A 26,850-nucleotide genomic window follows, 5' to 3' on the forward strand; every position below is an offset into this window, starting at 1 on the left:
CTTTCGTACTATGTTTTAAGTCCTAGAAGGTTGACATTTATGGACCCCATTAAAGGGCTCCCTTGTCTTCTGGGCTCTGACTGGGTTTGACCAATGGGAAGCATGGGCAGAAGATCTAAAAGTAGATATCCATTTCCCCACTTCTTCCCCATGGCTGGGCTGATGATAATTGGGAGCAGTTGTGTTCCTCTACTGATTATTCCACCTCTCGCCCAGAGCCTTCTGCTGCAGCCATACCTTTCTCAATGAAATCAGGTTCAGATAACTGCTCCCTTTCAGTTTCTCGTTCAGATCTACGGTTAGTGCCCCATTTTCTTCTTGTTGGTTACTTTTGATCCTGGCCACACTTCTGTTAACTGATCCCTTCATTACGTTGCCCTCAACTTCTATATTTCAGTGTGCCAGTTTTCTTTTGCTGGGGAGTACACTTTGTTTATTCCAATGTACTTTATAACTCTTGATGCCATTTAATATGGTATACTTTAAAATTACATTTTCTGTTGTTGCTAACATATAGAAATGTGATGTCTTCATTACACACACACACACACCCCCCAAAAAAAAACCCAGTAATGTAGCCATTGCACTCTAGCCTGGGTAACATAGTAAGACCTTATCTCTTTTAAAAAAAGAAAAAATCAACTCCAGTAACCTTTCTAAATTCTCTCATTAATTCCAGTAATTTGTATTAGTTTTTTTTTTCTTTTGAGACACGTTCTTACCTCATCATCCAGGCTGAAGTGCAGTAGCAGAAATAGGGCTTATTGCAGCCACAAACTTCTGTGCTCAAGTGATCCTCCTGCCTCAGTGTCCCGTGTAGCTGGGATCACAGGTGTGTACCACCATGCTAGGCTAATTTAATTTTTTTGTGGAGTCTGGGTCTCATTCTGTTGCCCAGGTGGGTCTTGAATTCCTGGACTGGAGTGATCCTCCCAACTCAGCCTCCCAAAGTACTGGGAACTGGAATTACAGGCATGAGCCACCGCACCTTGCCTCTTTTCTTTATATATAACCTCTAAAACAATTTCTAATCACAGATTTACAACTTTCTTTGGAACATTTATGCATTTTTAAGTTTCCTGAACATCGAGTGCAATGCTGTATAGAACAGGCAGTTGCAATCATCTGTCTTGTACCTAATACAGAATGCTTTCTGTGTTTCACCATTAGGTGTGGGGTTTCAGATTGTCAGGTTAAAAAACTCCCTTCTATTTTTAGTGTCTAAGAGTTCTTGTAAGTGAAAGGATGCTGAATTCTATCAAAAACTTTTTACACATCTTTTGATATGATTTTCTTCTTTAATCTTTTAATATTGTGAATTTTATCAATTACATTAACCTGTCTTCTAATATTAAATTGACCTTGAAGCCTACACAATTGGTCATAATACACAATACTTTCAGAACTCAGAATCCAAATGAGCAGGAATACATTCTTTAGAGCCAAGTAGGTACCATAACTTACCAGTTATATTTTTATCTACACACAATCAGCAATAAATGAACATGTATCAGTATCTGACCAGTTGTGTCGTTTTGACTGGCTCTTTTATTTACCTCCATCAGTAATGCAACAATCTATTTAATCAGTAAACAGTAATGCTGAGCATTCACTAAATGTCATTCACTTTTCTGGCACTAGAGTACAAATGACAAAGCCATGACCATTGCCATTAAAGAGCTCATAAACGTGTGAGTGGTGTGTATGTGTGAGACAAAAGGGAGAGGCTGACACAAAGGAGGAGTCAAACAAAATAAAATGAAAACGTATATAATAAGTGCTTTACTGTAAGTGAATGAACGAGAGTACTAAGGAAAAAGAATGGAGACATATTTCAAGTTCTCACGTTGTTTGACGCAAATCTTGTAGACGGTGTTTGCTGCAAAAAGATGAAGAAAACATTCACAGACATTTATGTTGATTACATATTTATTGGTATGTGCCAAGACGTTTTGATCTTGGGGATGAAGTAGTAAACACAAAAATCTCTGTTGTATAGGGCTTACATTCTAGCAATAAAGAACTTGCCCAGAGAAAAGGCCTCTCCTAGTTAGTAAACAGTATGAACAATTAACAGCTCTGGTTGTTTCACAGAGCCACACTGAGCTGCCTGCTGCAGACAATATCACAGTTTGTTTATATTTAAATATTCTTTTAATTTGTCCATGTATGTAATTTGCAAATTATCACTCATATGTATACATATCGAAAGATGTGTAAAAGTTTTTGATAGAATTCAGCATTCATTCGCTTAAAAAATCAGTGCACGCTCACTTTATTGATGAGGGTATTTAATCAAAAATATTGGGGATCTACAACTCTAGAGTTCTCCAAAGTCCACCAAGGAAAAAGTAATTTGAATTTAATCGCATTTAAAACTATATAGTATCCACGCCTAAAACATTAGCAACATAGGAAAACTTACACAGCAGAAGAGAAGGCTGCGGAATTTTTTTTGGGTTTTGTTTTTTTGTTTTAAGACAGGGTCTCGCTCTGTCGTCCAGGCTGGAGTGCAGTGGCGCGACCACCGCTTACTGTGGCCTCGACTTCTCGGGCTCCAGTATCCTCCCACCTCAGCCTTCCAAGTAGGTGGGACCACAGGCACCACCACGCCAAGCCCGTATATGGTTTTTAAGTAAGACAAATTGCAAAAAAAACGTTGCTAGACAGTGTTCGCAGGTTTGGGCCGTCACTGGGAATGGCTTGTGTCCGTCTAGATATTCAAAGGCCGAGCACAGTCCTCAGTAGGGCTGCTCGGCGGGTACACTGCTGCCGCTGGCCCCTGGGCTTACGGGAGTGGGAAGGGCTTTCAACTCGGCCGCGGACCGGGAAGGCGTTCTGACCCGCTAGAGCTCGGGGCGAGGGACCCCATTCCGGTGCCTACAGCGCCTCCTTTAGCCGGCGTGGGCCAGCGTTAGTTACCTCAGGGCACTGAACTGGCACCTGCGTCTTTCTGCACTTCTCGCTCTTTCAAGTCACTTATGCCCAGCGAGCCCGCCCTCCCGCCAGCCAACCGTCATTTCCGGCGGGTGCTCTGCGTCATTTACGTCGTCACTTCCTGCCGATACCGGTGTGGACGGTGTGAATCGTGGCTGGGCCGGTTCTCTGTTTCTCCCCATCCCCTACTTTCCTCCCTCCCTCCCTTTCCCTCCCTCGTCGACTGTTGCTTGCTGGTAGCAGACTCCCTGACCCCTCCCTCACCCCTTCCTAACCTCGGTGCCACCGGATTGCCCTTCTTTTCCTGTTGCCCAGCCCAGCCCTAGTATCAGGGCGGGGGCCTGGAGGAGCTCGAGGCGCTGCAGCAGAAGAGAGAAAAGACAACGACGACCCTCAGCTCGCCAGTCCGGTCGCTGGGTTCGCCGCCGCCATGGCAATGAGACAGACGCCGCTCACCTGCTCTGGCCACACGCGTCCCGTGGTTGATTTGGCCTTCAGTGGCATCACGCCTTATGGGTATTTCTTAATCAGCGCTTGCAAAGGTGAGCAAGGCCTCAATCCTGGTCCCCGACGGCTGGGACTGGGCCGAAAGGGATTGGGACCCGCACTCTCCAGTGCTGAGCTGTGGTGTGGTGAGCGGGGAGGGGGCGATATTAACATCTGAGATGAGGGCCAACACTGGTCCGGTGGAGAAAGGAGTGTGTTAGGGAATCCGCACCTGGAGCCGAGAGGCCTCCGACGCTTATGTAGAAACTAGTACCCCCAACTAAGACCTCTCTCCTTATTTTATTTTTATTGCTATTTTTGAAGGAGCTGGACAGCACTTGCCTAGACTCTCGGGACAACACTGTAAATAGCTGTCAAGGATTTGGGGAAAGGAGAAATTAGGCCAGGCCGTGCAATACCTTACAAAGATGTTCGCTCTTGTCTCACTGGGTATTCCTTTGTGGTATTAGCCTCATTTTTCAAATGGGAAACAGATTTAGGCTACAATGTTTGTCCAAAATAAGACTAAAGTCTAAGTTATTTCGACGCAGATCAGTATTCCCAGCAAATTACAGATGCTTTTCAGGGAAAATGATCTGTTCAGCTCTTCAGTTAATTATTACTGGACATTCCTTAGTGACTTCAATCGGTGGTGATAGTTAAATAGCTGAAACAATTTTTCCACTTCGTCATTGAACATCATTGTATATTTACATTTGAATCTTAGACTTTAATCCGAACTTATAAATTACATGTTTTAAAAAATATTTTCTAGATGGTAAACCTATGCTACGCCAGGGAGATACAGGAGACTGGATTGGAACATTTTTGGGTCATAAAGGTGCTGTTTGGGGTGCAACACTGAATAAGGATGCCACCAAAGCAGCTACAGCAGCTGCAGATTTCACAGCGTAAGTGTAGCCAAGATGGCTAACTTTGGTGTTCTCTGTAGATTGTGTCCTGAAATAATCAAAAACTTCAGTCTCAGATATTCATAAAATTCTGACTCGCTGGCTGCCATATAGAACGCATGATGTTTGATCTCACCAAAATTCCATCCTGGTCCATCGTGGTCCTGTGTGCTTCTTTTGTCTTCAGTGGTTCTCAAAATTTTGAGGCCTAAATGACTTACTCCTTATATTTTGATTGAGACTCAGGAATCTGCATTAACAAACGCTCCGGATAATGAATGTTGATCTCCTTTACGAATGCTGCTCTGTGTGTACTCCTTAGTGATAACCTACAGTGATGACCCTAGGTTTTTATTTCAATCCCAGTTTTTGTTAACTGGCTGTAGGCATCACTAAAACTCATTGTGTCAAAAACAAACAAAAAGACAAAACAACAACAAAGCAAAACTCAACTGCTCTTCATTTCCTAAGTTTTTAAAGGTTGAAATCTAAAGCGTTCTTGATTTTCCCTTACATCGAGATTATCATCATCTGTTTTGATTGTGCCAGCAGGATGTCTCCTGACTACAATGTTCCTCCATGTAGTAACTGCCACTGCCTTAGTTGAGGATCATTTTTAACTTTCAGTAGTTTCTTTTCCTCCTATTCATATTCCATATTGCTGCCAGTTGTCTTCCTAAAAATGTATTTGATCATGTCACTTCTCTACCTAATGATCTTGCTGTCTTCCCTTTGCCATTTTAGTAGTTCATGACCTTTGATATACATTAGAATATCTGGAGAACTTTTCAAATATTCAAATGGTATGTGTCCCAGAAATTTGGATTTTTAAAACTTTTTTTTTTTTACTTTTTTACTCTCTCTATGCATATATATATTTACACTTTTTACTACATTGAAAAGTTTTTAAAATACTTTTTAGTATATAGACAGTATCTAGCTATGTTGCCCAGGCTGTCTTAAACTGTTGGCCTCCATGCGTCAGCCTCTCAAAGAGCTGGGGTTGTGGAGGTGAACTATTGTGCCTGGTACAGAAATTCTGGTTTGATTGGTCTTTGGGGATGGAGTACTGATCATACTGATCATTGGCGTTTTTTTATTTTTCTTCCCTCCTTTTCTTTCCTGATATGCAGTTGTAGAATTGCTGACCTAAAGGACACATTTCAATTGTTGGCCCTTTACAGTTTGCTTCATCCTAGTTCATCAACATCATCCTCTCCCATTGCACACCATAAACCTACAATCTAATTATACTAATCTTATTGTTGTCAGAATATACTTTACCTGTTCTGACTTTTGGCTGTTAATTATGTTATTAAACTGACCTACAGTGGCCCTCGTTGCCTTTTTGGGAATATATCATGTATTAAAAATCTTGTTATCTCCAGTTCCTACTTGGTATTTGTAACTTAGGAATTTGACACTTCATTGTTTAAACTGATGAAGGCAATATCAAGAGCTATTGTGCATACACAAATTTATTAGATTTAAGAGGCTAGAGAGTACAAGTGGTGTTGATTTTTTTTTTTTTTTAAAGACAGAGTCTTGCTCTGTCGCCCAGGCTGGAGTACAGTGGCACAATTTCGGCTCACTGCAACCTCCACCTCTGAGGTTCAAGTGATTCTCCCACCTCAGCTTCCTGAGAGGCTGGGACTACAGGTGCGCGCCACCATGCCCGGCTAATTTTTGTGTTTTTAGTAGAGATGGGGTTTTGCCATGTTGGCCAGGCTGGTCTCGAACTCCTGACCTCAAGTGATCTTGGCCTCCCAAAGTGCTGGGATTACAGGTGTGAGCCACTGTGGCTGGCCTTTGATTTTTTTTTTTTTTAAAACAACCTCACACTAAGGAGGAATTGTAAATGTGCTGCCTCCTTCCTTTTAAGTAAATTAAACATACCAATTTTAGAATGAGAAAATGAAGGCTGATTGATTGTGGTGGCGGATACGTGACTGTATGCTCTTGTTTGTTGAAACAGTGTTGTCTTTATGCTTTTTTAACATTTCAAGTCTCAATGTCTTGTGTTTACAACTGGTGTTAAGAGCATGAAGACTGGAGCCAGATGACTTGTATTTGAATTAGTGGCCTCATGCACTTTATTTAACCATTTCTTTTCTGTCGTGGTACCTACCTCATAGGTTGGTTTTGAATATTAAATAAGTTAATATGTTTCAAATACTTAGAATATTGCCTGAAGTCCATTACATCTATGAAAGTGTTACATATGTAAAGTAACGATGATAGCTACCATGTAAACTATTACCACCCTCACTTGATCAAAATCACTATTATTTTGAAACTAATATGGCTAAAGCCTTGAAACCATTTGGCCTCATGTAAGGAAGGTTGAATGGATTTAAATGTCAAGAAGGAAGATTTTTGTGATTTTTTTTCCCCCCTCAGTTAAGGCTTTAGGTGCTGTGTTAGAGTGGAAAATAGTAACAAGCATTGGCACTAGGTGGGCTTGCATTCATGTGCAAACTATGTTGTGTATTTCCAGTTTGATCATCATAGGGTTATTATTATTATTTTTTTTGAATCAGGGTCTTAGGTGCCTAGGCTAGAGTGCAGTGGCGTGATCATAGCTCACTGCAGCCTCTACCTCCCAGTCTCAAGCAGTTCTCCAACCTCAGCTTCCTGAGTAGTGACCACAGGCGTGTACTACCGTGCTTGGCTAATCTTTGTGTTTTTTGTAGAGACGGGTTTCTCCATGTTGTCCAGGTTGGTCTTGAACTCTTGGGCTCAAGCGATCTGCCCACCATGGCAGGATGTTTCTTAAACGTCAGTTTTCCTGTCTGTAAAATGGGACTAAGACCCATGAGATTATTGGAGGAACAGAGAGCTTTCTCTACCATATATCCCTGAAGTCCAATATGATCTCTGTCACATAGTAGGTGCTCAATAAATGCTACTTGAGATTTATCCCTCATTTCCTCTATGTCTTGTCTATGGGGTGTAGGAGCGTGTTTTCGTGTGTGTGTGTGTGTGTGTGTGTGTGTGTGTGTGTGTTCTCTCCAAGAAGTTACTCCCCACAGCCTACCTGATTAGTCATAGTTGGTATAAAGCATTTTCAGAAACATCTTTTTTTTCCCTCCATTCTTATGTTTCTTGGAAAACTCATTTCTGGTGTGGTCATCTAGAAGTGGATTTTGGTCCTGTTTCTAGTGGAGAAATTTGGCAGAATAGGTCTGTGGACTAGTGTAGAATGTTATCTTGGAGTAATTTGGGCAGTTGAGTCCAGTGTTGAGTACAGTGTCCCTACAACACCATCCTCTTTGTATCTGTTTGGGAAGAGTGCCAAACTAAAGACAATTCTGTGCTGTGCTCCCGAGAGTGCTTAAGTAGATCTGGGACTGGGCCCAGGAATTTATAGGTAATGAAAATGTATCACTCTTTCTTTCTTGTAAAGCCAATAAAAATACCTAATTTTAGTTTTAATAAGGTTCTTGATAAATCAAAAATGGTATTATCTCCTAGATGACTTGGTCAACATGTTCAGGTATTTAGGCAGTTTTTAAAAAAATCTTAAACTGGCCTGTTTTGTTGAAGGTTTAAATAAGGAAGTTAAGCAGCTCCTATTATGAGACTTATGGTAAGTTCATTCTGAGGATATGAAAAGTATCAGGCAGCATTATTATTTGCAAGAAAATGCGGTATAAGAGGTATCAGTAGTTGAAGGAGATGACAAGTACTTCGTGGGATGTGAAGAAAATAAATGTTGGAGGGTTAGCTGCTGAAAGGATATGGTTAATAGCGCTTTACTGTCTTGATTTGAGCCCTGTGGCTAACTAATATATGCCAGTTTCTTGCCTGGAGATTGAATAATACCTTAGGAAACATTTAGATTAGATCCATTTTAGGGCTCTTACTGTGAATATTGGAAATCTGCCAGAGTTAGTACATGCCATGTCAGAAAGTGTCATGCGTCTATTTTAGTACTGTTTCTAAATAGGAGGAAAAACTACAGACACATTACCTCTCTGGTTAATATTCCTGCTTTGGTCACTCCAACTCTTTCCTCATCTTTGAATAGAGACAGTCTAAGCAGAATCTTAAGATTTTTAGAGCTGGCATGTTGGCATTAGCCTGTAGCTACTTAGGAGGCTGAGGTGGAAAATCTTGAGGCCAGGAGTTCAAATATAGCTTGGACTATATACCAAGACCCTGTCTCAAAAAAGAGAGGTTTTAAGTTTATGGGAGATTATTTAATATACCTGAAATTAGCATATCAAAGGACATTGCCCAGATTTCTTTTGAGACTTGTGAATAACTAGAATAGTCATTTTAGATACGTTTGTTGTTTTCTTCACTTTTGATGCTTTCTGTCATTCTAATACTTGTGAACTCTTAACCATGAAATGCATTTCCCTGTGATTAAGGATATATGTAAACAAAAAACAAAGCAAATTTAAACACAGTAATAAGTATAAGTGGAGTTCTGTAGGAGAACAGAAAGGAATGGTCAATTTTTGGAGTGGAGGATAAATAGGTTTAAAGAAAAGATAGCATTTGAAATGAGCCCTAAGGGTGAGTTGAACTTTAATAGCTAAGAATGTAAAATACAGACTTAAGAGAATAATATGAACAAGAACATAGGAGCCTGGAAGAAAATACATAAGTTATTTGAGGAATAGTTTATAATCTAATGTGGCTAGATTCAGAGAAACAATACAAAATGAGGTTGGGAAAGTAGACTGGGGCCAAAGAGTTACACTGGAATGACAGCGAGACGAGTAGGTTTCCTGGGCAAAGAGAAATGAATACTAGGGAGTTTAGTAGCAAGACTACTTATAGTTGACATTATTTCTTTCAGAACATATTTATTCAGCCACTCGTATGACCCATGTTATTAAATATTGCAAGCTTTGGTAGTGTATCATAAGCATTCCTATTAGATGGTCATGATTTCATATTTATTAACCACATTGCAGATGCTATTATTGTTTATCTAGAATAGCCTTCCCTTGTTTTTCCCCTGATATATTTCTCTTTGCTTCTTCCGATGAGTAGCTCTGTTACATAGATTTTCGGGACAATATCTAAGTGCTTTTTTTTCTGAGTTTTTATAGCCATATATATGTCTTTTAATTATATTTCTTACATGTGTAATTTAATGCATGTTTTTCTCCTCAGCTAAAGCTCTACTAGGGCAGGAACCTGCTGTGGGGTATTTTTTGTCTCCCATTTGTGCCTTAGCACTAAGTATAGAATGATATATATTTAAAATATTTTATTATGTATTTATTGATAAACAAAAGAAAAGATATATCTTGCTTTTCTCTGATTTTTTTCCCTCTACCATTTTATTGCCCACTGTGTTCCCAAAAATAAGTATCAGTTGCATTAAAACGGAAATCTCTGTGGAACATAGCTTCTTCACTCTTAGCAATTCTTTTCCCTGTCTGCAAAGTTTTCTTGTTTATTTTTCACTGACCTGTTCTGATCTAAAATCAACTTTTTTCCCCCCTTCCTTAAGCTTTTTTATTTAGGGGAACCCTTTTAGAGTAATTTTGTATTGTTCAACTATTACCCGCTTGGAATATACACACATATATATGTATGTATACCTACAACCAACTTGTATTTTGGGGTGGGGTAGTACAGAAAAAACAATGTAAAGATTAAAATTCTCAATGTTAGCATTACATAATCAAAGGCTGATAGTTTGGGGGAAGTTAACTGTCCTAGAGTTTGAAAATTTAAGTCAGCTTTGAAGAAGAGATGAAGTGGACATTGTCTCTCCACTATCTTAATTTAAAATTTTATTTAACCTGTATTAAGGCTTTTCATTCCCCTGTAAAATTTTTAAGGATTTCTGGGTTTTTTTTTTTGTTATTGTTGTTGTGCATTTGAGTGGAGAATAGAGAAAAAATTGGCATAGTGAAACTAAAAATTGGTTAAAATGTATGACAGTCTTGCTAAAGGGATATTGTGGCTATCAACTAAAATAAAAGTAAGTAGGATGGGTTGGTTCATGAATCTTACTTAAATTGTTCATATCTTTTCCACTGTCAAAGAAAATTAGATTGGTTATAAAGTTTTTACAAAGAAATTTCTTTTCCCTTAAGCTTTTTTAAATATTTTATCAAATGAAGTCTGTGAGGGATATTAGAGATAAAGGAGATTTATAATACATTTATGTAACATTTCACATATCTAACTTATTTGGTACTCATCAATATTATAATTGTATTTATCCTTTTAATTTATTGGGTAATATTTATCCTACTAATTTTTCCTTTTTTACTTTTAGCAAAGTGTGGGATGCTGTCTCAGGAGATGAATTGATGACCCTGGCTCATAAACACATTGTCAAGACTGTAGATTTCACACAGGTATCAGAAAATTGAATTTATTTTAGCAAGTTAAGTTGCTATTATATAGTGTGACAATGCTTTTATATTTGATTGGTGTGTATATTTGATTTATATATTTTGTGTGGAATATTTCTTATGTCTTGGTTCATATTTAATTTGATTGTATATTAAGCTCTATGAATTTGTTTCATGGTCAATCCTGTCACGCTTTTAAGATACTGTGGAACAAGTACCAGTCCTTCAACAAGCAAAAAGCATCTGAAAAGCTCGTCACCTTTCTCACCTACTAATAGAAGTGAAAAGATAAATTTGAGATAATCAAAAAAGGGCCTCTCACAAGGGAGAGGAGTAGGATCAGGGGAGAATGGGAGAGTTCATGTATATGTAGCGTAATGTAACGCTTTTGAACTGGAAAGCTCATATGGCTTGGTAGTTATGAGAGGGCAGCTGTTCCACAGTATCTTCTCAGAAGTAATTGGCTATGTCTTGCATCTCTTTGTGATGTCTGTGAGCTAGATTTTGATTTTATTTGGTGTTGAAGTTTGAAAGAGAAATAACTATTAAAATGGTTAACCTATTCACATTTTGTGTTTTCAGGATAGTAATTATTTGTTAACCGGGGGACAGGATAAACTGTTACGCATATATGACTTGAACAAACCCGAAGCCGGTAAGCATAATTTAAACATCAGCTTGTAGTTTTATTTTTTTTTAAATTTAAATAACTGATTAAAGGATTTCATGCTCAGTACTCAAATTTGGAAAATAAAGATAGTCATGACCGGGCACTGTGGCACACACCTGTAATCCCAGCACTTTGGGAGGCTGAGGCAGGTGGATCACTTGAGTTCAGGAGTGCGAGACCAGCCTGGCCAACATGGCAAAACCCCGTCTCTACTAAAAATACAAAAATTAGCCAGGTGTGGTGGCGGGCGCTTGTAACCCCAGCTACTCGGGAGGCTGAGGCAGGAGAATTGCTTGAACCCGGGAGGTGGAGGTTGCAATGAGCCGAGATCACGCCGCTGCACTCCAGCCTGGGCAACAAGAGTGAAATGCCGTCTCAAAAAAAAAAAAAAAAATTAGTCACAAAGAAGAAAACTAAAACATAATTCACTCGTTTTCGGTTTATAAACTTTTGGTCTTTTTTATCCTGCAGTTAAAAAAAAAAGACAGTTTATTTGCCATGTTGCTATTGTATAACCTCCCAAATTGAAAAGTTACTATGGCAAAAAATTTTATCATTATATTAAGTTTTAAAACAGTGTAGAACAGTGTCACTATTTTCTGGTGAGAAAGAGTGGTTATTTATAGAAGGTGGTGATGGTGAGAATTCTCAGTTGTGTGCACATATTGCTTAGATTTTTGAACCATGTAAATATATTAGCTATTTGAAAGAATTTTTAAAAATCTGCAATTACAGTTTTTTCCTGTCACTAAATAGTCCATGAACTCTTTGTAATGACTTTCTGGTTTTCCATCCTGTGGATATATCATAAGTGAATTAACTAGTTTCCTGTTTTGGCCTGTTTGGGCTATTTACAAATTTTAAATGTTAAAAGCAGTATTATGCTAAACATCCATATAGTTGCAGATATTTTCACAATGATTTCCTTAAGATAACTAAGCAAAGTAGAATTGGTGGGACAAAGAGAAGTAGAATTGTTGGAAGGTGGCCGGGCGCAGTGGCTCACGCCTGTAATCCCAGCACTTTGGGAGGCCAAGGTGAGCGGATCACCTGAGGTCAGGAGTTCGATACCAGCCTGGCCAACATGGTGAAACCCCATCTCTACTAAAAGTACAAAAATATTAGCTGGGCATGGGCATGGTGGTGGGCGCCTGCAATTCCCAGGTACTCAGGAGGGTGAGGTAGGAGAATCGCTTGAACCCGGGAGGTAGCGGTTGGCAGTGAGCCAAGATTGTGCCATTGCATTCCAGCCTGGGGGACAACAGCGAAACTCCTTCTCAAAAAGAAAAAAAAAAATGAATTGTTGGAAGCCACTGATAGATAGTACCAAAGTGTCTTCCAACAAAGTATAGGTATATATATGTATCTATACCCAACATGTTCTAGTGAACACTGATAATTAACTTTATCTTTGTCAATTTAAGAAAATAATTCTGTTGTATTAATGTGAAAATTCATGAGATTAAAATGCTGTTGAATACCATTTTAACATATTTCCTTTTTTATGAAATAATTGCCTGTCTACCCTTTGTCCATTTATCTGTTGTGTTAGTCATGTTTTTCTTACTGGTTTTTAAAGGTTCTTTATTGAATTCCAATTTATCATTTGCTTTTAAATTTTGTTAAGGCGGTTTTATGGTATATTCTTTTTAACATTTTGGTGGTGAAATCTTTTATGCATTCTCTCATTTTATAGAAGTTATAGGTGTCTTCCCCACTCTACATACTTACTTTATTTTATAATATTTTAATCATTGCCCTCACCATATATATATACTTAGCTACCAAAACATGACAAACATAATTTTGTTTTATTATATGTTTGGTATCTTTGAAATTTTATTATGTGGGCATTTATGTAGTCATAAATCTATAACATTGAAAAGAGTAATAAGAGTCAGAACCGCATTGGAAATTAAGCAGTTGTTCTCTTGAGATACCTTACATTTCTGAGAGCTTTTTAAAATATTTTACGTTTTAGTGTTAGGGTAGTTTGTTATGAAAACATTTTTAAGGTGAGGAAACAAAGCCCATTTACAGATTATTTTATTCTCCATTGCATGTAGGGGTTTTTTTCTGCTTTCTTTTTTGATAAATTTATGCCAAAGCATAGGAAAGGACTCTGACCTCACTTAATCTATCAACTCATTCAGCAAAGCAAGGTAGTTCAGGGATTGGGTCAAAGCAAGGTAGTTCAGGGATTGGTCAAAGCAAGGTAGTTCAGGGATTGGGTGGACATTTTTCATACTCTGCCTTTCCCAAAGCTGTGTTATGAAAGTTGATCTTTCTCTCGCTGTGCTGGCAGCAGAAATGATAGCAACTTACTGAGGTTTTACTGTGTATCAGGTTATCTGTTAAGCACTATTCTCATTTGTAACCATTGTTATCTCATTTTATAGATAAGGAAATAAAGTTAAAAACTTAAGTAACATGCCCAAAGGTGAAAATAGTGTTGAATGGCATTGCCTCCAGTGTCTGCTTTTGTCCCTAGAGAAAGCAGTGAGGGTTTTTTGAAGTCCTTTGAAAGGATAATCTCCTACAGATTTAAGCTCCCTTCCTTTTTTTTTTTTTTTTTTTTAATGTTTTCCTCACAGTGTAGAAACATTCTTGGGAATTGCTGTCCCACTTTCTGTTTCCCTTTTTCCTTCTAACTCTTATTTCCTATTAGTTACTATCAATAGCTGCTTGGATGAAGGTCCCAGAGTTAGCCATAGTACTAGAATCAGTTTCAACTATCTTGTTCCTGGGTCCATGTTCTTATTAAATTATGCCACATTAATTATTATTTTATTTCATGGCGATACAAAAATGCTTTTGAATATTATCAGTTGTGCAGAAATTTAGCCTAGAGGGAGTGAGTGGTGCATTCACTCAGCTACATATAGCAAGCATGGTAGTTCCTTGGGTCCCTGTCATGCAGGTAAATTTATGTTCCAGTATGGAAAAACTAACTGTATTCTATATAAACATCAGGTTTGAATTGGGCTGGGCTTTGAAAAGTTGCAGTCTAATTTAAAATGTGTGTTTTTTAAAATATATAATAGTTTCAATATTGTTCAGTTAAAAAAATCATGTATTAACAAATGTACTTTTAATTGTTTTATCTCAAGAACCTAAGGAAATTAGTGGTCACACTTCTGGTATAAAAAAAGCTCTATGGTGCAGTGAGGATAAACAGATTCTTTCTGCTGATGACAAAACTGTTCGGTAAGTACTTTTTCTTTAATAATTTACAATTTGAGGCCGGGCATGGTGGCTCACGCCTGTAATTCCAGCACTTTGGGAGGTGAGGTGGATGGCTCATTTGAGGTCAGGAGTACTGGACCAGCCTGGCCAACATGGCAAAACACTGTCTCTATGAAAATTACAAAACTTAGCCAGGTGTGCTGGCACATACCTGTAATCCCAGCTACTCGGGAGGCTGAGGCAGGAGAATCACTTGATCTGGGAGACAAAGGTTGCTGAGAGTCGAAATTGCGCCATTACACTCTAGCCTGGGTGACAGAGCTAGACTGTCTCAAAAACAAAAAACAAACTTAAAATTTGAAAAATATTTTACCTTAGAGCTTGTATTTTAAATACATTTAATATTATGAGCAAAAAATGTTCTGAACATTAAAATTTAAGTTGCACCCAGGTCACATTTATCTGGAGCTATTTACTATTACAGGTCAAGTATCCGTAACCTGAAAATCTGAAATTTGAAACACTCTGAAATCTGAGACTTTGAGTGCTGACTTGATGCTTAAAGGAAATGCTCATTAGAGCATTTTGAATTTACTATTTTCAGGTTAGGGATTCTCAATTGGTAAGTGTCTGATGCAAATATTCCAAAATCCAAAAAAGTTTGAAATCCAGCTTCTTTCTGGTTGCAAGTATTTTCTGTAAGGGATGCTCACCTTGTATATACAGACAGCAAAATTCAGAAGAAAATTAAATCCTGATATCTTATAAGCAGGTGTTCTTAACCTGGGTCTGTGGGCAGGTTAAAGGGAGGGTCCATGAAGCCTCTGAAATTCTATACAAAAATCTTGTGTGCTGACACCTGATGTATATTTCTTTGGAAAGATGTGTAGCTATTGCTAGATTCACAAAAACAGAGTGTAAGAACCACTATTTATAGCAGTGCTGAAATTGACTAGATTAGAACTTGTCTTATGTAGTTTTGCCACAATGGGAAGTATATGTAGGTATTAAAGTTGATTTTACTTACAAGCTGTTGTCATGCATAATTTGACATTGTATATAGAAACCCAGAATTTCTTTTTATCATCTGTAATTTGTGACTTGGAATGAATGTTGTTTTTCTGTAATTGTGATTGTTCTTTCTTTGGCTAATCTGCAGATGTAATTAGAATTTATAAGCTTTTTTCTGACATGAGTAAACATCTTCATATTTTTATCTTTATTTTGCAGACTTTGGGATCATGCTACCATGACAGAAGTAAAATCTCTAAATTTTAATATGTCTGTTAGTAGTATGGAATATATTCCTGAGGGAGAGATTTTGGTTATAACTTATGGACGATCTATTGCTTTTCATAGTGCAGTAAGGTATGTCCAAGAAATACTTTCATTTTCTGTTTTAGGTAACAAAAGACAATTTGTCTACTTAAAAATGGAAAGGTATTTACTTTTTTTTTAAAAGTAAAGAGGCCAGGAATGGTGGCTAATGCCTATAAATCGCAGCACTTTAGGAGGCTGAGGTGGGAGGATGGCTTGAGACCAGCCTGGACAACACAGTGAGACCCCCACCTCTACAAAAAATAAAATTAGCTGGTCGTGGTGGCACATGCCTATAGTCCAGCTGCTTGGGAAGCTGAGGTGAGAGAGTTGCTGGAGCCTGGGAGGTTGAGGCTGCATTGTGCTGTGATCCTGACACTGCACTCCAGTCTGGATGACAGAGCAAAACATCCTCTGAAAAAGAAAAAAAAAAAAAGAAAAAGCAAAAACTGCTGGATTGGTAATGTAATTTATGTTTTTTTTACTATATAAAACCATTGCGGGCTGGGCGTGGTGGCTCACGTCTGTTATCCCAGCACCTTGGGAGGCTGAGGTGGGCGGATCACTTGAGGTCAGGGGTTCGAGACCAGCCTGGCCAACGTGGTGAAACCCCGTCTCTAAAATAAAAATACAAAAAGAAGAAAAATTAGCTTTTCTGTAGTCCCAGCTACTTGGGAGGCTGAGGCAGGAGAATTGCTTAAGCACAGGAGGTGGAGGTTGTAGTGAGCTGAGGTCGCACCACTGCATTCTAGCCTGGGTAACAGAGCAGAGTCTTTCTCAAACAAAAAAACAAAAAAACAGTGTGATCTTGATTCTACTATTTATTTTCACCTTAAAATTTTAGAGAAGGAATAATCTTATTTCTATTCCTAAATGATTTTTTTAAACAGATGTGAATTTTGCGACTGTAAATGTAGTAAATACTCTTGTAGAAAGACTGTAATATATAACATAATTGAAAAAAAATGTACCTATAATATTATAACCATAGGTGCAAGAGTGTTAATGGTAGTTATATTTTTTGCTAGTCCATTTCTCTATGTTATATATGTGGGTGTACAGTATTTGTGTTTTTTTCTTTAATTATTAGGACCATAATGAGTATCATTTTGATTTATTTAAAAATACTAGCCATTTGAAAACGTTTTTACTTGATACACTATATTGCATTATAGGTTGTACTAAATTATGGGTTAGTTTCCCTATTTTAGCATCATGGTGAATGATCTGGTACATCTCTGAGTGTTTCTTTACAGTAGATAGGATCCTGTAAGTAGAATTGTCAGTTCAAAGGGTAGAAATGAGTTTAAAATTCTTAGTTGTACATGACACTTAATTGATTTCCATAAAGATTATACCACATTATACTTTGATTGATATTTGACCAGTGTCTTAACCTTGTGTCTAAAGGGCTACTTGCAGAGTCAAACTTCACTAAACTGGGAGAAAGAAAAGGCAGTAAAATTGGAGGAGAGCAATTAAGACTGTCAAGGAGTTAATACACATACAATAAACTGTTAATAGAATACTATTTCCTGGAGCTATCAATTAGTATATTAATGCTCTTCACTCACTCCTGCAGTTAGGCAAATCCCATGTTGGTGGCAGAAATTTTCTGACCCATTGAATGTTCTAGCATTAGAGCTAGCAAGTTGCTATGTAGTGATCCTGCATAAGTCATGACTAACTTTAATTATCATGCTTTAAAGTATATGATGATGGGAAGTATTTAGGAGCTGGGATATCATGTTTTGTATTGGAGGCCTTTCATGATTTTTAGGGTTAAACTGAAAAAGCTAATGACCAAACTGTAATTAATTTTCAGATGAAGCTGTTATTATGCATTGATTTTTATTATATAACTACAGCCCCAAATTTTGTTAAGTCTTTTACTGCCTTATAGTAATAACTGTTTTTAGCAGTTTATATTTTATGACATTGAAAGTTTATCTTACTGAGGAGCTTAAACCCTCAGCAATTAATAATATATAAATAATCCTTTATATTAATTACCTACTGTGAAAACTTTTTCTATTTACAAAGGTAATATGTGCTTGTAGAAAATTGAAACAATACAGGTGAAATTTATTTAAGAGCAAAAATCCCAATGTATTATTCATACTGTTTTAATTAGTGAACACACGCATTTCCGGGAAGACATCCACTGCATAAACTGGGTATCCCTCCATCAAAATGTCTTTGTATTGCTGAGATGAACTCCACTTGGGCATAGGACCCGTTTGAATTTTTTTTTTTTTTGCTAACAGAGCTTTTTTACATCAGTGTTTATGTTTGAGTAAATGAGTATTTAATTGTTCCTTGGGTTTCAGAGTTTAAGAACAGTTCAAATGTAACTCGTTATTTATACAATATTCAAGATTTGTAAATACTACTTAAATTTTTTTTCAGTTTGGACCCAATTAAATCCTTTGAAGCTCCTGCAACCATCAATTCTGCATCTCTTCATCCTGAGAAAGAATTTCTTGTTGCGGGTGGTGAAGATTTTAAACTTTATAAGTATGATTATAATAGTGGAGAAGAATTAGGTGAGTTGTCCCCTTACAGTGATGTGGTTACCTTTATCATATGTTAAGTCCCAGTAATTAACACCTCATTTATATAACATGTTGAAAGCAAATTTTTCAGCTAACTTAAGCTTGGTGCTTACAAGTGAAAAAGGAGTTTTAATCATTTGGGTTAGATTTTTTTTTAGATCTGTAAACAAAGTATGCAAAAATTTGACCTTTTAACTGAAGTACATCATTATCCTAATGTATTACCGTACAGTGAGTTTTAGGCTTTATTGGCTGGGAGGAAGGGGGGAATCTTACGTCAAAGTCATATGTTAAACAGATGAAAGGAGATCCATTCTTTCTGAAGTATGCTGTGGGTGTGTAACCCCATCTACTTGGCCCATCTTCCTTGTTGCCAACTTAGGAATCCCTGAGACTCCATAAAGAACAGTGTGTGGGGGAAAACCAGTATAGCATATTACAGGGACACCTTTAGGAATCTGAATTGGGGAGTTATTTTTATCGACTTTTTATTTATTCTATTTTGGAGTTTGAGTTTTGTTTACATTTTCATGATAACAGTCCTTAGTAAGGGGAAGGGGAAGGCATGTGGATTAATTTGAAGTTAATGTATATTTATCTGATGGACCAGGTATTTCACATAGGTACATGTGGTTCTCAGTATCTACTTTTAGCCTTCCCAAATAGTTTTTGCTTTTAGTTCAAAAATATATTTAGTTTTTATAAATACATATTTTTATCTATAAGCTGTCTCTTCTTGTTCTTGTCTGTTTCTAGCTGCCCTGCTTTACCAATCAAAGAACAAAGCTTGCTAGATTACACCCAAAGAACAAAAGACAATTTTACAGTTTTGTTTCTTGGGGAACATTGATACGTCTGGGTTGCACAAATGGAACCTTGGTGATGGACCATGCAGAATCTATTTTAATTGCTTATAGTTCAACTTTTATTGCTTGAATACAAGTAACATAAATAAGATACTCTTTTCTGTTACTTTAGTGCCGGTTTTCAAAGTTTTAGAATGTTTTTGGTTTCATATTTTATTCTTTTTCAAGATGAGAGAACTGAATTATTTGCCTAAGATCTGAAGTCACAGTGAATACCAGACCTGCCCAGCCTTTCTCTTTCCAAAACCTTGTGTTCTTTGTACTCTTACAACTTTTCTATTCTCTGATTGGACACAGATGGGAGACAGAATAGGAACATTGGTCTAGTAAAGGACTTTGAGAACTAGTAAGGTGATGAGGCATTAGAAAGTAGATGAGAAAGGTTCATACATAAAGGCACTACTTGAATATAACAATGTGCCTAATCTGTACATTTTCTTGTTAGGTTCCATAGATTAAAATATTTATGGATCATTGTTGATCCTGTATCTCAGCCTTTCTGTGTGACAGAATAATTAGTGGACTGTAGGAAATTAAGAGGCAAAGTGTGTAAAAGAGCTCCACCTGGTGGCTCTCTGTAGTCATAATAAAAATTGGTTCCCTGAGAAATAGGCAGTGAGGTGTTTTTTTTTGTTTTGTTTTGTTTTGTTTTTGAGATGGAGTCTTGCTGTCCCCCAGGCTGGAGTGCAGTGGCGTGATCTCGGCTCACTGAAAGCTCCGCCTCCCGGGTTCACGCCGTTCTCCTGCCTCAGCCTCCTGAGTAGCTGGGACTACAGGCGCCCGCCACCATGCCCGGCTAATTTTTTGTATTTTCGTTAGAGATGGGGTTTCACCGTGTTAGCCAGGATGGTCTCGATCTCCTTACCTCGTGATCTGCCCGCCTCGGCCTCCCAAAGTGCTGGGATTACAGGTGTGAGCCACCGCGCCCGGCCGCAGTGAGTTTTAAGATGTGGAAATTGGAGGTTGAACTGATAAGACTTTAAATCTACTTTCTATAGAATTAATGGGGTTTTCATTTACCTCTTTTTCTCCATCCTTAATGAAACATGAAGCCTCATTTGCTTTTTTAGCGGGACAATCCAAAACTAGAATGTGTGCTAGATTTGGAAAGGAGTAATCTTACAGAGAAAGGGTCAATGATATACCACTTTTGTGATGAGAAATTAAGTACAGTTTTTAATGTTTGCCTTAAGAATTTTTCATCTCCCCAGTAACACAGTATTTTTTTTTCAGCATATCAATATTTAACCTAATAGTTAAAATTATCTAATAGCCCTCTTCTTTTTCAGAATCCTACAAGGGACACTTCGGTCCTATTCACTGTGTAAGATTTAGTCCTGATGGAGAACTCTATGCCAGTGGTTCAGAAGATGGAACATTGAGACTATGGCAAACTGTGGTAGGAAAGACGTATGGCCTTTGGAAATGTGTGCTTCCTGGTAAGAATTTTTATTCAGAGTAATAACATTTTTAAAATGCATGATTTTGTGTCATTTTTCATCATTAATTTTATTTCAGGGTTTTTGTCTTCTATAAATTTTAAATTATATGTTTTGGTTTAAGCAGAGAGAAGCCCAGGATTATGAATTGGCCAGAGAAAGGGTCATGTTCCTTTGTTTGTTTAAATTTTTTTTTTTTGGTATGGCTGGGTGTGGTGTCTCACGCCTGTAATCCCAGCACTTTTGGAGGCTGAGGTGGGCGGATCACGAGGTCAGGAGTTCAAGACCAGCCTGGCCAACATGGTGAAACCCCATCTCTACTAAAAATACAAAAATTAGCTGAGTGTGGTGGCGTGTGCCTGTAATCCCAGCTACTCAGGACGCTGAGGCACGAGAATCGCATGAACCCAGGAGGCATGCATTGAGCTGAGATCTCGCCACTGCACTCCAGCCTGGGTGACAGAATGAGACTTGGTCTCAAAAAAAATAAAATAAATTTTGTTGTACAATCTAGTCTGTTCCTAAATTTTTATACTAGCACATTTTGTGGCTGGAATATATCTAATTCAAAATTTGCTGGAAGGCAATATGAAGACAAGTAAATGTATCTAATCTCTGAATAGTATTACTCACTGATCCACACCAATAAAGGTAGACATGTTCTTAATAAAAAATATCTAGTTACTAATCCCTAGGTAGTTGCAGTGTGAACCTTAAAGTAATTTCGAAGAAAGACATACTATTTTAGAATCACAATTATTTAAAAATGAGTTGTTTTTATTATATTTTGTAGCGATTTCTTGGAATAGTCTTATCTTGCTCTACTTGCTTTCTGAACACTAGAAATTACTTGTAATAGTGTAATTCATATAATCATCATTGCTTTTCTTTTTACAGAAGAAGATAGTGGTGAGCTGGCAAAGCCAAAGATTGGTTTTCCAGAGACAACAGAAGAGGAGATAGGTAAATGCTAAGGACTTTTGTAAGAGTCCTAGGGGATTTAAAATTGAACTGTAACAGAAGTTTTACTCATTGGCAGAAGAAATGTATTAAATATGAACATATTTAAATAATGGAAACTTTATTTGTGCATGTATATATACATATTTATAAGCTAAATATTTAAATACCTACTGCATAGTAGTAATATGTGCAGAAATGTACTATGGACATGACCGATGTGGTTACTCTTTCAGAGCTTGGAGTCTAACTTAGGAGACATGCCAAAACAAACAAATTATTGTAAGGGGGATTTAAAAATGCTTCCTTGAGAAGTGACATTTAAACTGGGACCTAAGGATGAGCAGAAGTGATTTAGATGAGGTCATGAGAGGGGCTATTGGTACGGACAGGATGGAAAAGTTCATAGCAGGAAAACTATGTTAACTAAAAGTTCAGAACCAAAAAGGAGCATAGCATATGAGGAACTAAAAGAACTTCTCCCTGCCTCCAGGTTAAACAGCAAAGGCAGAGTGAAGCTGGAGAAGCTAGATCATTTGAGGGCCTCATTTGCTGTATTAGGACTTGGAGAATTTTATACTAAGAGCAATGAGAAACCTTTGAATTTTAAGAAGAGGAATTTAAAAGATTGCCTTGGGAGGTCGAAACCAGCCTGGCCAACATGGTGAAACCCTGTCTTTCCTAAAAATACAAAAACTAGCCGGTGACGGTGGCGGATACCTATAATTCCAGCTATTTAGGAGGCTGAAACAGGAGAATAGCTTGAACCCAGGAGGTGGAAGTTGCAGCGAGCGGAGATTGTGCCACTGCACTCCAGCCTGGGTAACAGAGAGAGACTGTCTCAAAAAAAAAAAAAAAAAAGTTGCCTTGGCTGTGGCACGTACAGAGAATTGGCCTGGGAACAAGAGTGAACATAGACCAGTTAGGGGGCATTGTAGTCTAGATGAGTGATCCTGTAGGTTTTGTTTTGTTTTGAGATGGAGTCTCGCTCTGTCACCTAGGCTGGAGTGCAGTGGCACGATCTCAGCTCACTGCAGCCTCTGCCTCTGGTTTCAAGCGATTCTCCTGCTTAAGCCTCCTGAGTAGTTGGAATTACAGGTGCACTACCATGCCTGGCTAATTTTTGTATTTTTAGTGGAGATGGAGTTTCACCATGTTGGTCTTGAACTCCTGACCTCATGATCTGCCCACCTCGGCCTCCCAAAGTGCTGGGATTACTGGCATGAGCCACTGTGCCCAGCCTATCATGTATTTTTTAACAAGGGTATTGCAATGAGAACAGAAAAAGGTAGATGCAGTTGAGAGTCTTTTAGACTTGTTAGAATTGTGAGATTGATGAGTGGGGGTATCATAAGGAAGAATTCAGATTGCTGCCATGAGGAACTGGGTGTGATGATTTTGGGGGAGATTGGGAAGGTGTTTACCCAATTAGAGTTTTCCTTAAATTTTTTATTGCTAAGCACCTTCTTGCTGAAACTTAATGTTGATGGTTAATGTTTTGCTTTAAATAGCACTAAATGTTAGGATTTGCATCACTAAAAGGGAGGACCAGATCCTTCAAAGACATGACTTTAATTCAGGGTTTATTAGATAGTTGGAGTCTGAAAATTTAGGCCAGAAAGGGACCCTTCGAGGTTGAGTTATGGTGTAAGAGAGTCTAGTGGATAAAACACATGAACTCTTTCTTTGCCTTTTCAATGACATGAGTCTAGTTGTTAGTGGCATGTGCAGTTCTCTTCTTCCCCTTACCAGAGTATGCTTTACACACACTTTTTTATTCCTTCATTACACGGAAATGTAGATTTGCTTCTTTCTTTTATTAAGTTGACTAATGCGACTGTTTTTTTTTTTTTTAACTTATAGAAGAAATTGCTTCAGAGAATTCAGATTGCATCTATCCTTCAGCTCCTGATGTTAAGGCCTGAGCATCAATCATATGCCACAGTTAGTATACACCTGACTAAAACGAGCAAGCAGAGAAAAGCATCAGCCTTCCAGAGTTACTCTCTGCTTAAGGCAGAAACAGCAGTAAATAATGAGGAAAATGAATTATCTCCAGTGCTGGAACAACTAACTAACTTGGTGTTACCTGTAAGTGAAAACTCAGGAGTGTCAGATAAAGGGAGGTGGAGTTATCCTCTTATAGTACAGTGGCCTGTTATCTTTTTAATGAATATATACAAGCCAACATCCAATTTCTATTATTACAATTAGGGTTCTTGTAGCCGTTTATGTTATTATGGAGAAGAAAAATATATTGGCTTATTTTTCTGATCTTTTTCCTTAAAGCAGAATGCCCTTTTTTTTTTTTTTTTGCTTCAGTTGTAAAGAAGAGGGAGTACATGATAAAGTAACTGGTTTGATTTCTCTTTCATTGTACACTGCTTCTGAACATCTAATTGTTTTTAGTTGTCTAAATAAAATGCCTCTAAAACAAAACAATGTTTGTTTTTTTGGGGGGAAAAACTACTAATTTGAGTTTTATAAGTGGAAATAGCCAGAAAGTTTTTCTGTATCATAATCATAGCAAAAGATAAGCTGATTAATCTGTAGTAAACATTACTTTATAATATTGAGATTCAGTTACTTGTACTGAATTTTTGAAATTATTACATCCTTTACTAGTGTTTCATTTACCTCCTCTATTCCCAGATTGGATAGAAGTGCTTGACATGCCTTTTTAAATGATTATTTAAAGAATACATGCTAGTTATAGGAAAAAAAATCAACTGAAATTTTAGCAGTAAGCTGAAAGATCACTTAAAATCCTACCACTCGTCAAAAAACTATTAAAATCGAATGACCGTTAATACATGTTAGGGCATCTCTGTATGTATATACAGATAGATAGAATGGATTTTATAAAAATGGGATTACTATAGACCTGCAGTGGTTTAAGAAGTATGGAATTTTACCTCATTCTTTAAATTAAATTTGGGTGGCATTCAGAAAGCCCTTTTAAAACCTTCTAATAAATTGGATCAACTGAGTTTAGACTTGTAATTTATTTTTTAAAATACAGAGGGCATATTAAATGAGTAAGTTGGAAATACTTGAGATGAATAAATAACATCTTTGCCAACTTCCTTTTTCTCCTGATCTGTCTTGTGAGTGACCCTTGATAACTTTTCTTAAAAGCAATATGAGTCAACCAAAGAATAAGATTAATTTTTGAGGATTTGTGATAACCAGAAGAAAGCACTGTAGGCTGTGACAGCCTGTGATGGCCAAGAGAAATACAGGGGAGCCAACTGGTGATCCACATAGGCTTTCATAGAGTGGTAGTATTTTTGTGTCAGCTTATTACATGCCTGAACCTCTGGATTGCAGCAGTGTTGTCATTGTACCAGCAGTTGCTCAGACTAATCAGAGTCTGATTTACCCTCAATAAACTTTTGTGTCATCAGATTGGAATCATGAAGTTGCTTGTTATTTATGAACCAAGGGAATTTCTACTTAGGTTTCATAAAAGTCTAATGACCCTGTACAAGTACAGTCCTTTGTGTATTGGTTTCCTGCTGCTGCTATAACAAGTGACCACAAATATGTACCTTAAGGCAACAACAATTTATTATCTTACAGTTTGGGAGGTCAGAAGTCCACAATAGGTCTTGCTGGGCTTAAATTAAGGTGTCAGCAGAGCTGCAAGCCTTCTAGAGGCTCTACAGGACAATCTGTTCCCTTGCCTTTTCTAGCTTCTAGAAGTCAGCTGCATTCCCTGGCTCATGGTTCCTTCCTCTTTACGTCCAGCAGTGTCTATTTTTTAATCTTTTACTCTGAATGTGACTCTGCATCTCCTGCTTCCTCTTCTTTTACTTAGAAGGAGGTTTGTAATTATATCAGGCCCTCCTGAATAATTCAGGATAATCTTCCCAGTTCAAGATCTTCAATTTAATTTTGTCTGCAAAGTCCTTTTTGCCATATGGAATGACATATTCACAGGTTCTGGGGATTGGGAAGTGAACATCTTTGTGGGGGCCATTAGTCATTAGTCTGCTTACCACACTTTGTAATGGTAGAATCCTACAGTAGAATTTAACAAAACTTAAGTACATGTTTCTAGAGCAGTGGTCACTTTTCTGTTCTCCTCTTTCTAAACCTTCAGAAGCATTCAATAATCATCCACTTGCTTGTTTTTTATTTATTTATTTTTTTTAGTTTCTATGAAACTACTCTCCTGGGTCTTTTTTTTTTTTTTTTTTGAGATGGAGGCTCGCTCTGTCACCCAGGCTGAAGTGCAATGGTGCAATCTCAGCTTACTGCAACCTCTGCCTCCCAGGTTCAAGCGATTCTCCCACCTCAGCCTCCTGTAGCTGGGACTACAGGCAACGCCACCACGCCTAGCTAATTTTTGTATTTTTAGTAGAGACGGGTTTCGCCATGTTGGCCAGGATGATCTTGATCTCCTGACCTCGTGATCCACCCGCCTCAGCCTCCCAAAGTGCTGGGATTACAGGTGTGAGCCACCGCGCCTGACCAGGTCTTTTTATACCTTACTGACTCCTGTATTTGCCAGTTCCTCCTTTTTTTTCTTGACTTCAGATCTGGGCTGTACTTTCTAGCTCTGTTCTCCAAAGAAAAATATCATCCACTGTTAGGACATTCAGGATCTTCTGATACGTTCTAAATTGTGTATCTGGGCTGCCTCTTTGAGCACCAGAGTTTGACAGCATAGTTGAGTGCTCCACCTTTCATGAGACTCTGAGACTTACCTATTGTAAGTCTTGATTTTTTTAATCAAACCTGTTTCTCCCTCAACCTTTCCCCACTCCACTAACTGGTACTAACTTATACTTACTTGTTCAAACTAAAAGATATGGAAATCCTTGACTCTGTTCTCTCTCATCCTCATGTCTATATGCAAGTTCTATGGGCACTTCTGAAGCTGTGCTTTGTCTCCTCTCCATTGTTAACCACCTTAGGCAGGCTACCTTTCTCAGTTCCTCCATAACTGCTCCCTCTTGCCCCTACTCATTTGTCTGGCTTGTCCCATCCATACTCCACACAGTAGGAAAGGTAATTGCTTTAGGATTTGAAGAGACTAGGTGATTTCCTTGTTAAGATCTGTAATGGCTTCCCATTATATCAAATTCTTACGATGAGTTGGCTCTTGAGACCTTTTGTGACTTTTTCATACTTCCCTTGCTTACCCTGCTCTAGCCACAGTGGCCTAATTTCTGTCTCAAGTGTCTTT

The 26,850-nt window shown here is 37.9% G+C and overlaps 1 protein-coding gene across 1 annotated transcript; it reads left to right on the forward strand.

The window, feature by feature from the left end:
- Positions 1-2,484: 2,484 nt before the first annotated feature.
- STRAP (serine/threonine kinase receptor associated protein) lies at positions 2,485-25,070 on the forward strand. The gene is made up of 10 exons (XM_003906065.4): positions 2,485-3,479; positions 4,199-4,334; positions 10,585-10,666; positions 11,246-11,318; positions 14,444-14,540; positions 15,750-15,887; positions 18,246-18,382; positions 20,547-20,696; positions 21,594-21,659; positions 23,520-25,070. Exons 1-10 carry the CDS (start codon positions 3,368-3,370, stop codon positions 23,579-23,581), a joined length of 1,053 nt encoding a protein of 350 aa, XP_003906114.1. The 5' UTR covers positions 2,485-3,367; the 3' UTR covers positions 23,582-25,070.
- The last annotated feature ends 1,780 nt before the right edge of the window (positions 25,071-26,850 follow it).

The sequence above is a fragment of the Papio anubis genome, chromosome 9, assembly GCF_008728515.1.
Source record: "Papio anubis isolate 15944 chromosome 9, Panubis1.0, whole genome shotgun sequence".
In the NCBI taxonomy this organism is placed as follows: Eukaryota; Metazoa; Chordata; class Mammalia; order Primates; family Cercopithecidae; genus Papio; species Papio anubis.

Coding starts and splice junctions, on each gene's coding strand:
- STRAP (XM_003906065.4), top strand. CDS start 3,368: ATGGCAATGAGACAGACGCCGCTCACCTGCTCTGGCCACACGCGTCCC. Junction 3,480..4,198: donor CTTAATCAGCGCTTGCAAAG/GTGAGCAAGGCC, acceptor AATATTTTCTAG/ATGGTAAACCTATGCTACGC. Junction 18,383..20,546: donor TAATAGTGGAGAAGAATTAG/GTGAGTTGTCCC, acceptor CTTCTTTTTCAG/AATCCTACAAGGGACACTTC.